The following is a 12675-nucleotide window of genomic DNA, read 5'->3' on the forward strand; positions in this document are numbered from 1 at the left end:
CCCAGCCTGAAATATTTACTCTCTGGCCCTGTATAGTGTACTCCAGACAGAGCCTCTAGACAAGAATGTAACAAATGAGTCATGGTGTGAGGGAATAACCAAAAGGGCCCTTAGAAATCTGGTTGGCCCTCAAGACACTTCTAGACAAGATGTTTGTTTATCCTATTAATTTAGCAACTCAGCTCCGAGCACCCGATTCTATGGACAAACCCCAAGGGATCTGCCAACTCTGGGGATCATTGTAGCTGACTGTCACTCACCTCGTTCACCACAAGAGAGAAACAGTGAGTAGGGAAAAGAAGTAGCGATAGGAGCTTATGGTGGAATGATAAAAAGCTGTTTAACGTTTGGCAGACAAATTCAAGTTCATCAAGAAATTTCCTTGAATTTAAGAAAGATGCTAAAAATGTTTTTTTGCGTTTTTTTTTAATATATACAGTTTCTTTTTTACAAAGTTCTGTACATAAAAATAAATATACAGAAACAACCCCATCAACTGTCTGCATCAGTAATCCTCGCTGGTGGGCTCACCATTTACAAGGAAGACATCATTCAACGCAACCCGTCACAGAGACTGTCCAACCAGCAAGGACTTCTAACCTGAAGAACCATCACTAGGTCTCTTTTACCAAGACTGTTAATCACCTGGAGGGCTTTATCTACCAACTAGCAATTACCCATGAAATCAATGAGTGCAGTCACTGGCTTAACTGAAGTGTGACCGACTGTCACTACCGCTAGTGGTGACATCTATATCCCATGCTGGCTTCAACCATTAAAGACGCAGTGTAGTTAAGAGCAGAAATAAACCCCACTCCCCTTGGCTAGTCACTGTGAAAAGTGTGCGTAAGGCAATTGAATTCAGGGTTACCGATTCATCTTGCTAATGTCAAAAGCGACACTAGCAAGATTCTTAGCCTCATCCACCAGATGACGGGCCTCTGCGTCCGGGTCTCCAAGAGCACGCTCCACCTCCTTCACCAGACAAAGGGTTGTAACCTGGGATAAGAAAAAGGAAACAAAACAGTACTGGGAACATTCTGTACAAAACATAAAACTGTGAGCCTGACACACAAAGCACTATGAAGATATGGATGCTATTCTCACAGACCTTTTCATAAAACTTTCAGCTGCCATGTGAAAAAAATACTTTATTCTGTCATTGCACCTTGAACTGACTTTCTGGTGGGAATAAAAGAAGCCATCTAACTTCCTGGTCTTAACTCCTCAGAAACATAAAAACTTCCCCTGTGCGGAACTCAATCCAGGACCCTGGAATCATGACCTGAGCCAAAGGCAGAGGCTTTAACCCACTGAGCCACCCAGATGCCCCAACTTCCGGCTGATTTTTTAAAAAAAGATTTATTTTAGAGAGCAAGTGAGAGAACACACGTGTCTGGAGTGGGGGTGTGGGGCAGAGGGAGAGGGCGAGAGAATCTCAAGCAGACTCCCCACTGAGCAAAGAGGTGGATGCGGGGCTTGATCTCACAACCCTGAGATCATGACTGAGCCGAAACCAAGGGTCGGACGCCTAACCAACTGTACCACCCAGGCGTCCTGAGAGAAAGTTTTAAAACAGCATTTTCTCCTCAGATACATCGCTCCTCCAGCAAACCAGCTCTGGGTTCCTGACACAAAGGGGATGGGGCTCAACCTTTAAGGGCGGCCCAGCTCGTGTTCGCGCTGCCTCAGAGCCCACGTGCCAGTCTCCCCAGGATCCCCCCATGACGCCAGCCTCTGCAGGACCTCTACAGACAGCCCCTCCTCCCACGGGGAATAGAAGCATTCAGCCTACAACTGGTTCCTCCACAAAGCGTTCTGGCGCCTTTGCCCTCTCCTCCCTCAGGCTCCAGGTGGAACTGCTAGCAGATCATAAACATGACTTATTTTCATTTGTGTGTGAGTCACATCTTCCCAAAAGGATGTGAAAGACCTCAAGAATGGGATGGAGATAGAGAGCGACCGCATCACCTAGAGTGCAGGGGGCGGGGGTTGCGCACAGAAGAAAGCTCTGAATGAGCATCCGTCCGTGTCTCCTTGAGAAAGTTATTTGCAAGAAACAAGCTGGCCATGGCTGGGAGGACGAAAACCACTGTGTTCTAGCCCTGTGACGCTCCTCTGCAATGGGGGGCAAACTATCCCTCGCCCCTCTGCTTACCTCTCCCCTGCCAGGGCCACGTGGGACAAGGGTGAGAGGCATACATCCGAGGAGCTGTGACTGACCTCCCTTTTCCATTTCTTATTCAATGTTTACTTTTTTTTCTTTTTCTTTGCTGACTGGACACTGAGGCCCAGGAGGTTACAGGCCTCCTGGAAGCAGGACCTACATCCACATCCTTGCCCTGGGACACTGGGCAATGGGGGCACTGAGCTCACCAAGCTGGTGACCGCTAGCTATAAAGGGATGCTTTGCATGTGTTTCTTTTATTTATCTTCATAATCCCAAGCTTAGGAATTAGCTTCAATTTACAGATAATAAAAGGAAGAAAGAGAATCTTGTTTTTACAAGGTAAACCTACCCTGTAATTGCTCGGAATCTTAGTGTCTGGTACTCACCACCTCCCCGCAGCGGCTTCCTGTCAGCTTTCCGTTTTGGCAGGACTGATGAAGTAGAAGGCCCAGGACCGTCTTCTGGAGGCTTTCTTGCATTTCCTTTGTAACTTTTCCCTTCTTGCATGCTGTCCCACATTTCAATCTTCTGTCTCCTTTTTTGTTCTTCAAGCTGAGAAAGAATTGCCCAAGTAACAGTATGAATTCATAAGCTGACATCTTTCCCATAGAAAACACTAATTTTGGTGATTTTTTTCATTTTAAAGTCCTTTAAACCAAACCTTCACCTGCGTTTTCTTTAGTTAATAACACTGCTGTCATCTAATGGTAGGAACTTAACTCACAGAAACTTTTTTTTGAGATTTTATTTATTTGAGAGAGAGAGAGAGAGAGAACGTGAGTGGGGAGAGGGAGAAGCAGACTCCCCACTAAGCAAGGAGCCAGACTTGGGGCTTGATCCCAGGATCCTAGGATCATGACCTAAGCCGAAGGCAGAGGTGGAGGGCAGACGCTAACCAACTGAGCCACCTAGACACCCATGTTTTTATCAACTATTAAAGAAAGCAAGAAGTGTCATGGAAAAAGAATACCAGTTCAGTTCTTCTGAAACTTGCCCACAGTAGGACATTTTTCTTTTTTAAAGATTTTATTTATTTATTTGACAGACAGAGATCACAAGTAGGCAGAGAGGCAGAGAGAGAGGAGGAAGCAGGCTCCCCGCTGAGCAGAGAGCCCGATGCGGGGCTCGATCCCAGGACCCTGGGATCACGACCCAAGCCGAAGGCAGAGGCTTTAACCCCTGAGCCACCCAGGCGCCCCCACAGTGGGACATTTTTGTAACACGGAAGAACTCGCACTTGGAATGGGTGAGCGTGGCTGGTAGGCCTGCTCTGGTGCCGCCTGGTGGAGGTACCTAAGGAAAGCCGCTCACTCCCTCTGCTTTGCAGACTGTGAGGCTCCAGTGAGAACAGATGGGAAAGCACTCTGAAAGTCAAGCACTACTGGAAACAAAGGAAAATTAGTTTCAGCGGAAAACTGTGCACAATGAGCACTTGACAAAGCTTGTCAGCACACAGGGAGCAGGCTCCCTAGGCGGGAGGGAAACCCAGTGCCCTGGACCTTCGCCTCTGTTCCTGCTCCTTATAAAGCAACATGCCTGCCCGACAGCCAGGCGCAAGACTGCAACCTGCCTGTGCACAAACCTCTGTGCCCTACACTCCTCACTCCCCAGGGAAGCCAGACCCGAACTGCTGTTAGCTCTGTTCCAGTTAACTGTCATGTCACGGGGATATGTGAGGAGATGCCTTAGGAAGCACATTTCCAGAAAATTTCTCCACGGCTTTCAGGGGCTGCTGCTGCTAACCCCCAATACCTGACCAAATGCTTCCACTGTCTGCAGGGACAAGAGGCCAAGGAAGAAATCATCTCTTGACCTGAAGGCTAGTCTACACTCCTAGCTGATATGCAGAACCCCAGGATGGAACACAGCGGACAGGTCCTGAGATAGCAGGCAGGAGGGCTCATTCAGCTGTGGGTCGGACGGACTCATTCAGTTTGTTATTACTACTCTGCCTATAAGTAGAGGAGACAGAACCCCATGTGCTATAACAATCTTAAAACCGAACATAGGCTTTTGTCCCTTTCCCGATTTTGGGGGGGGGGCACACTACAATTTTAAAAAGTCTTAATAATCTTTTAAAAAGATTATTTTCAGCGACATCAGCAAACTGCGTAAGAGATCAAGCTATTTTACTAACACACACAAAAAACTCAGATGCTGAAGTCATGAGTTCTGACACAGAGCAGGAACTCAACCTAGTCTACAGCTCTCGGAACAAAACAGTAATAATGGCTGGAGATCAACAAAGAGAAAAACTAAAATAGAATGGCTCAAAAATGGCATCTATGTATACTACGCTGCCATTTCAATGAAAAATTTCTACGTGTGTTTGTATTATAAATATTTCTAGAAAAAAAAACTAAAAATCAAACATGGAAAGCCTGGGCAGCAGCAGGTAGAGCAACAAGGAGATCAGAGACTTCATTTTCATGGTACAGATTTTTATAACAATAATTTTTTTTTTACTTTGTATGATTTTAAAAAATTAAATAAGTAACAGTAATGTGCTAGTACACTCTAGGTTAGTGACTGCATTTAAGCCGAAAGGACGCAACTGAACAGTGAAGAAGGCTGCCAAGACCGGGTGACGAAGGAGGAGGAACGTGTGGAGGAGGTGTGGTCTTGTTCTGCCCTTTCCTCCTGGGTTCCAGCCAAGCTGGGGAGACCAGCCACGTACTGGATGACCATGCAGAAACCACAAGGGCCACTAGCGGTGGCAGAAAGGCACAGGACCCTGGAAACACCAGAGACACAGGCAAAACCAACAGGAAAGTCAACTTCTCTGTTGCCTTAGAGCACGCAGACACTTTCTTCTCAGAAGATGAAGAAAGGCCAGAAACATCTGGATCGAAACTTCTTGGAAAGCAGAATCTACAACCTGGTTGTTTCAGTTACACAGAGGTACAAATCTGGTGGGTGGCCTTGCTTCTGTGAAGGGTGGCACAACCCACCAGACTGTTCAGGTCACTTCCAACAGCTGTCCTTGGCTCTTCCTTCCCCCTCCCCTCCTACTGATCCCCAACCAAACCACATGCCTTTAAAAAACATCTTTCAAAACTCCACCTCCTGCTCCCCATCTCACTCCTGGGTTGGGCCCACTGGCGACCTCCCCCCGGCTCTCCCTCAGTCCACTGAACAGCCCCACCAAGCTAGATTGTGTGAGAGATGAGGCCTGAGACAGACAATGGAGCAAGAGGCTGAATATGTACTCTGTGTGTCCAGTGGCATGGCAATGGGACACACAGTTTTGGGTGAGAATACTGTGAAGAGACCACTGAAAAGTAAAAAGGGTAAATAAAGGAACACCTTTTTTAAAGAGTATTTATTTATTCCATAAACAGTTAAGGTATTGCACAAGGAAAGGATGCTGACTGATACTGAGCTAAGTGATTCTGCCATAATTAGTTGTTTCCAGTACCTCCCCTAAGGGGGAGGGGTGGGGAGGACATGCAGGCAAGTGTGCGTATACACACACACACACACACACACTCTCTCTCTCTCTCTCTCTCTCACCCATGAAACAGCAAAATATTTCTTAAGAGCACATACTGAAATTAAAACCAGCTCATACCTGTCTTAGTTTTTCCTTATGCTTTTCAACTTGTGCATTTAATTCTTCTTGCATTTTCAAACGAGCAGCTGCTAAAGCCTCCTGTCGTTTAACAACAACATCAGGTTCTAGAATGTCAGGAAAAAATTTGAGAAAAAAAGAAACTCTTGAGGTCCGTATTATTAGGAGGATACAGAAGTACTGATGTTAAGCAGTGTAAAAACATGTACTTTACATGAAAATTCTCCTGCTGTGCATAAATTTTGCTGCTTATGGGGGCAGAAGACTGTCCTACTGCCATGGTTCTTAGCCCCCCCCGTTAAAGGTCCAGGGCTCCAGATACCCCTGTGAGAAACACGTCTTCTGAGCTCCCTCAGCAATTCCCACTCAGAGAGTCTGGCATGGCCCCATGACTGAAATGTAAGTGGTCTGAGGGGTACCCCAAGATTCCATTCCACAACCTGGGCTTCTAACATCCAGTCTCCAACCTGACAAGAATTGGAAAAGATAACAAGGGAAGATAGAGTTTTCTGACCACTAGCCATCGCTTATTTAGCCCAGATCCATACCACAAAGAGGTAAAGATCTTTAGGCATTTTTCGCTTGCTTCTACAGAAAAGAAGAATCCTTCCAGTTAGTATTAATGGAAATGAGCTCCCCAGTTTTATCAACATTTTCTCTGATTTGTTTTATATAAATACACTGTCAAGCTCTCTACCTGCTCACCTTTTCAGACAACCCTGTCCAGAACCACCTCAAGGCACACACACAGTGGTGTGGCCATTTTTAAAGAAAACAAAGTAGAACTATGTGTTCACATCAGCACTCTCCAAAAGTATAAGCAACCATCACTACCTACACAGTGGTGGAAAAAAGAGCACTTAATTGAATCCACATAAAATGGGCCAAAGTGTTGTGGTCCAGGTAGCAACGGATGTGTGGGTCTGTGCTTGCATGGTGGGAGATATGACTAGAACTTTATCTTTAGAAACAAAACAAAATCATACTTCTACTTCACAGAAATGTAAATTTTGGCAATACTTCTAACTTTCAGGTCATTCTTAGAATAAAATCGAATGTGGATTTTTTTTTAACCATGTTCCCTACAAAATTGTACAACAGCACAACAGAACACTTCTGACTGCACGCCTACTTTTTGCAGTGCCTCATGGAAACAAATAAGCCTCTCTAAAAATGCCCAGCCTATCGTCATCTTATAAACCTACTTTTCAGCTGTAAGAGCGGTCTCACCCTGCCAGCATGACACTTGTAGAGATGGCTTTACCAGGCGACCGACGCTGTTTCCTACACCCCTGCCACCCTCTTGAAATCCTGCATTTATGCAAGATGTACACCTGTAATATGTAGTTTGTTGTTGGAAGTACAGCCAACAATCAAAAAGACTGAGAGAATGGAAGGACCACAGAATTTCATGGGAGGAGAGGAGAGGTATGTTTGAGAGAAGGACATTCCTAAGTCTTTCTGCTAGTGACTCCTTTTGTATTACCACATTTGCTTTTCTCCCCAAACTCTAACCATGCTGAGTCAGAAGAATGATTTGTATTTAAGTGAGCTGCCATTTCTCGAAGTGCTTGACGTTTCTTTTAGATATGTCCTCAGAAACTAGCTTCTGCCTAGTGAAAAAGGCTACTGTTTTCCAAGGGAATATGTTTTCGAAACAACCAAGTGTAATTTGAAATCAGATCTGATGAGGAAGTAGTGAAAATCAAAATGTGGTGGGTATAAAGAACCATGGCTGAGTTTTTCCTGCCACTCGCCATGGTTCTAGAGATTCAACAGGCAGACCCACAAGTATGGAGAAGCTGTGACGTTTTCATTTCAATCCTCACTATAAATGAAAAACCATTTAACAGAATATGCAGTGAGTGCTCTACCCACCATCAATCAAGTTTTCCACCTCATTAAAATCTCTGAAATTAAAAAAAAAGAAAGAAAGAAAAGAAAAGCTACCGCACATTCCCCAAAATCAATTACAGAGGCAGAAAATGGCTTTCCTTTCACACAGATTAGAATCGTGAATTTCTTGCTCTTCCTAACAGACTAACTTCTAAACACTAACCCACAGCGGCCGCGGCTCGGTCCAGCTGTCTCTGTCTCAAGGCCCTCAGCCGGGTGGAAAGCTTCTGAAACACCACGTAGAGAAGGATGCAGCTGAAGACGATGTACCAGCCATAGGTGGCTAGCAGGGAGCCCACTGAAAAGAAGCAAACAGTTTTCAGGAAACTCTAAGTCATACCACACTACTAGACTATTCCATAAAATTCAACGAGGACGACGGGAAGTGTAGCTCCTGCCCTCAAAACCCTCCGGGTCTAGCGGAGGAAATGGCCTCCTAAGGAGGCAGTTAGAATAGAAGCGAGCACAATTCGGGGGTCACCGAGAAGGGACTCCTCAACCATCTGGGGAGTTGAGGGGCAAGTCCGGAGGCTGGAGGGCACTGCAGAGCGGGTTTTGATGGGGGAAAGGAAGTTTATTCGGCTCGGGAGGGCAGAGGCCTTTCAGACCTCAGGAACTTATAAAAAGAGGTGGCCGCGGGGGCCGACACAGCGCCGGGCGTGGGGTGACGCGAGACCTGGAGGAAAATGCCCAGGGCCGAGCGGCTCCAGTCACCGCAACCCGGAAGGGCTTGCTTCGCATTAAGTAAAGGATTCGCGCAAAAAAGAGCCCGACGGCCCCGCCCAGAGCACTGTGGCTCCGGGAGGGCCTCCGCGCGCGTTCCAGGCCCTCCTCCCGGACCTGCGTGCGGCGCCACCCGGCTGCCGGCCAGGCTTCCCCAGGCCTCCCCAGGCCGGGCCCGGCGCGCAGCAGAGGACGACCCACCGAACATGGCGGCGCCCGGGGGAGCCGGCGGTACGAGCCCGTGGCCCGCGGCGACTCACCGGTGACGTGCAGGTAGCGCAACCCCTCCGTCTCCAGGGCCGGCCGCGCGGACAGCTGCTGCCCGTCCCGCTCCATGGCCGCCACTCAGCCGCGCGGCCCGGCCGCGTCAGCTGGAGCCTTCGCCTTCCGGCCCGCCCCTACATACACGTGGCGCGCTCCCGAGCCCAGCGTCCCGGAGTCCCGGCCAATCGCGGCGCCACCCCGCCCTGAGGCTCAGCCAATCACAGCGAGGGCGTGGCCAGCCGGGCGGGGCCGGAAGAGTGGGCGGGGCCGTGGCAGAAGGTCCTGGACCTGCAGCGCGCGGTGTAGCCCGGCCGCGTCATTGCTCGCCCGAGTGCAGCCGCGTGACGGGTCTCCGGGCCGACACCGGCTGGCATGTTTACGTTTGTACTGATTGCACACCGAGGTCACGGGGTTAGGGGCCGCCTGGAAGCAGGATTTGCGCCCACATCCTTGCCCCGGCCCCATTGGGCAACACAACTAGGCCGGCAGAAACCAGGTTGATGAGAGTTGCCGCCGAGATCCTCCCCCAAGGCGTGCCCATGAACCCTGGCAGCCTCCTCCTCCAGCTGCCCCGGTTCCATTTCGGGCTAAGGAAGTCCGGTGGACCGTCACGGTTCTCCTCCCCTCCAGAGCCAAAACCTCCCGGGAAAGGATTAAAGCAGTAGCTCTAGCACGCATCCAGTCCAACACTACTAGGTGCCACAGGGCGGTAGGAGTTGTTCAGAATAGTTTCCTGGCCGGTTTTTCCTCGCCTGCAAAGCCCTCCTCCACCGCCTTCCACTCCTCTCCCTCTCCCGTCACTACCACTCCCAGACCTACCTTGACCACCGTATCTGAAATTTGAGCTTGAGTGTTTTTGGAGAAGCTGTTGAGGTGAACACGCCTGTGTCTCGAAGGGAGGGTGGAGAATCCGGAATACAGTCGTGAAAAGACAGCAAAGAGGGGATGACGTCAAGGCTCTTCTTCGCCTTGAAAATGGGCTCTTGAAATGGGGAAATTGAGGACTCTGGATTTTGTCAGTTAAGGCTGTGAAGACAGCCATTGATTTGATGAGTTTAGGAGGGCGACATTTTATTCTCTCCTTGATATTTTCCTCTCACTTGTAAAAGGTGATGTACCATCCTTCTTTGTTTTGAAGTGGTTTCTCCCTCCATCTGGTATCTTGCAGGGACCTGATACGCTAGAACTGAACTATTTTTTGGGATTATGACTGCAATACTTGATTTGGGTTCAGTTTTAAATATACCTTGTGGGGGCCCCTGGGTGGCTCAGTGGGTTAAAGCCTCTGCCTACAGCTCAGGTCATGATCCCAGGGTTGTGGAATCGAGCCCTGCATTGGGCTCTCTGCTCAGCAGGGACCATGCTTCCCTCTCTCTCTGCTTGCCTCTCTGCCTACTTGTGATCTCTGTCAAATAAATAAATAAAATCTTAAAAAAAAAAAGAAAGAAATATACCTTGTGTATAAATAGTGATAAACTAGTCAGGAGATGGGGTTTGCCTAGCTTGTTTGGTTATGCTCTGGACATAAGGTACCCAATATGGTAGGAATCACTGTTCATGGAAGCAGTTGATGAGAACCTCTCTTGTCTCTCAGAGCGTTAATATCCTGAAAAGGGATCGGGCACAATTTTCTATTAATGCTTGGTAAGTTCATTTTTTCTTACAGTAACTTAGTGGTTAAGATTGCTGCTGGTGTGGGTTGGCTAAGAATGCGCTTTTTTTTTTTTTAATTTTATTTATTTGACAGAGATTGAGAGATCACAAGTAGGCAGAGAGGTAGGCAGAGGGGTCGGGGGGAAGCAGACTCCACACCGAGCAGAGAGCCAGATGCAGGGCTCGATTCCAGGACCCTGAGATTATGACCTGAGCCAAAGGCAGAGGCTTAACCCACTGAGCCACCCAGGTGCCTTGGCTAAGAAGGTTTTTAACAGATACCTCCCTACCTTGACAGAAGGTGTCACATTAAGATGTGAAAGCTTCGAGAATGTTGTCGTGAACATCATTTCAGAGCTCACAGTGTAGCTCAGGAATTACGATATTTGGAGTAGCTATGGAGGAAGATCCTACCTCATAGAGATCCTGCCTTACTGTTGCCAGCTTTCAAACCAAGTCAATGAATTAAGTCAACTTGCATATCATAAAAATGTCAAAATATTGTATATGGTTAAATGGGGGAGAAGAGTTTGACTTTTTTGCCTTGTATACCGACCCTGCCCTGCAGTGTCTGCAGGCATGAAAATGGAATAAATTTAACATTTAATCTCTATCATTTAAACAAAAATACTGAATAATTCCTCTCACTCAGGACACTGTGATATAAAATAGAAACCAGCACAACAGTAATGAAAATAATGCACATTTTTAAACACGAAGAATAAAGTACTTTTGCATACTATTATAAACGAGTCTCTGTTTACATATGTATTCACAGTATTATGAATAGTATATTCAACTAAAATCTAATAGATTTTGAATTATGAGGCTGCAAGGATAAAGGGGTTCTGCTTCGGTTCCTAGCACAACGCTGTTCTTAAATTCCCATTAATAGAAGGTATTCTTCCTACCCTGGCTTATGCATTCCCTTTGTCACTTTAATCAGGGTGTATCATCTCCCCTAGCTTATCTAGAACATAGAGTTATTTCAATATACACTTTGTTCAGTATAACTGCTCAGGGGTTATTTGCAAAAACAGAACAAAGATATCCCAACTAGTCACAGACCATGGTAGACTAAATGACTGGCAATTCATCATTGCATTGTTTCTTGCAACATATCCTTGCAATAGCCTCAGGGTGGAAGGAGTATTATTTGCCCACCCTTTGACTTTGGACTTGACCAGGTGGCTTGCCTAGGTTAATGACAAGTAGGCAGACTCAGCAGTGAGTCAGTTTTCAGAGAAGGTCTTAAGAAGTCTCTATCGTTTCCTCCTCGTGCCACGGCCAAGTTAGCTGACTTGCCCAAGGACAATGAGATATGCAAAACTGAGCCACCCTCGTTAACCCACAGACCTACAAGGAAAAGCAAAGCCAGCTATGAGAATAAATGGTGGTTGTCACTTAAAAACCTGAGTTTTGGAGTGGTTTGTTAGGCAGCATTATTGCGGCAAAAGCTAACTGGTAAACTGCCTAACCTCACCTCCTCACAAAAGTATAGGGAACAAGACAGGATTAAAGGTGTTGGTAGCTAAGGGGGATTACAGAGATGGCAATCAAACAATAATGTTTCTCAAACTTGAATGACCCTTTCAACGACATTCTTGTTGATTCCTACTGTAGTATTTAAAGATTTTGAGACAGAGAGAGAGAGACAGAGAGAGAAGGAGAGAGCTGTGTAGAACTGGCGGGGGACATGCGGCTTGATCCCAAGATCCTGGGATCATGACCTGAGCTGAAAGCAGACGTAAACATGTAAAACTATGTATGTGTATATATAACTACATATATTTCCTAAATGTATAGTTCTTAGAACCTCAAAACCTAATTACAAATGCTGTTACAGGACTTCCTTCTTCTTCAGTGCCCCGGTTCTTGGTTATGCCACTCCGAAAAATGAAGACGTTGACCAGATGAAGAGAGCTGGAGAACAAAGCAAAGACAGTGAAGTGACAGTACAAAGCTCCCAAAGAGGAAAGGGTTCCCAGACAGTTGCCATCCAGGTTTCTAAGTCTAGGGGTTTTTATGGGCTTTGTTGGAGTGATGTTTTAATCTGATTTACCCTCCCTGCACCTGTTATCCAATCAGGTTTTTGTCATCTATTAGGTGGGAAAGGTTGGAGGGCCCCTTCCAGGGTGGTGTAAAATCCTTCTAAGGGTGGCTTCCTCTTGTGGGAGGGCACCTTGTCCCAGAGTGCCTTTCTTCCAACTACCCTTCACCAATACTACAAAACTAGTAATATTCAAATCAGCATCTCAATGTAGTTGCACAGAAATAATTATTTTGTGTGTTGCCATGACTATGCCACCGGGAAAAGTTCCTACTATAAGATGATAGAAGTTATCTTTGAGTGAACCTCATGTTCTGCAAAATTGCACATTGAAACCATCGGGCCTCT

At 46.8% G+C, this 12675-nt stretch overlaps 1 protein-coding gene across 1 annotated transcript; it reads right to left on the reverse strand.

Annotated features, from left to right (window-relative positions):
• Positions 1-407: 407 nt before the first annotated feature.
• SELENOS (selenoprotein S) lies at positions 408-8764 on the reverse strand. Its single transcript, XM_080809370.1, has 5 exons — positions 8621-8764; positions 7801-7935; positions 5742-5848; positions 2557-2722; positions 408-999 (listed from the first exon to the last, which is right to left on the reverse strand). The coding sequence occupies exons 1-5, from the start codon at positions 8694-8696 to the stop codon at positions 920-922; spliced, it is 564 nt and encodes a 187-aa protein (XP_080665496.1). The 5' UTR covers positions 8697-8764; the 3' UTR covers positions 408-919.
• Positions 8765-12675: the final 3911 nt, after the last annotated feature.

This window comes from Martes martes (assembly GCF_963455335.1).
Source record: "Martes martes genome assembly, chromosome: 7".
NCBI classification, from domain to species: domain Eukaryota; kingdom Metazoa; phylum Chordata; class Mammalia; order Carnivora; family Mustelidae; genus Martes; species Martes martes.

Excerpts from the sequence above, each read along its gene's own strand:
- SELENOS (XM_080809370.1), bottom strand. The coding sequence starts at position 8,696 with ATGGAGCGGGACGGGCAGCAGCTGTCCGCGCGGCCGGCCCTGGAGACG. Across the intron at positions 7,936-8,620 it reads GCGCTACCTGCACGTCACCG|TGGGCTCCCTGCTAGCCACC; the intron begins GTGAGTCGCCGC and ends GCTTCTTTTCAG. Across the intron at positions 2,723-5,741 it reads ATAAGGAAAAACTAAGACAG|CTTGAAGAACAAAAAAGGAG; the intron begins GTATGAGCTGGT and ends ATTCTTTCTCAG.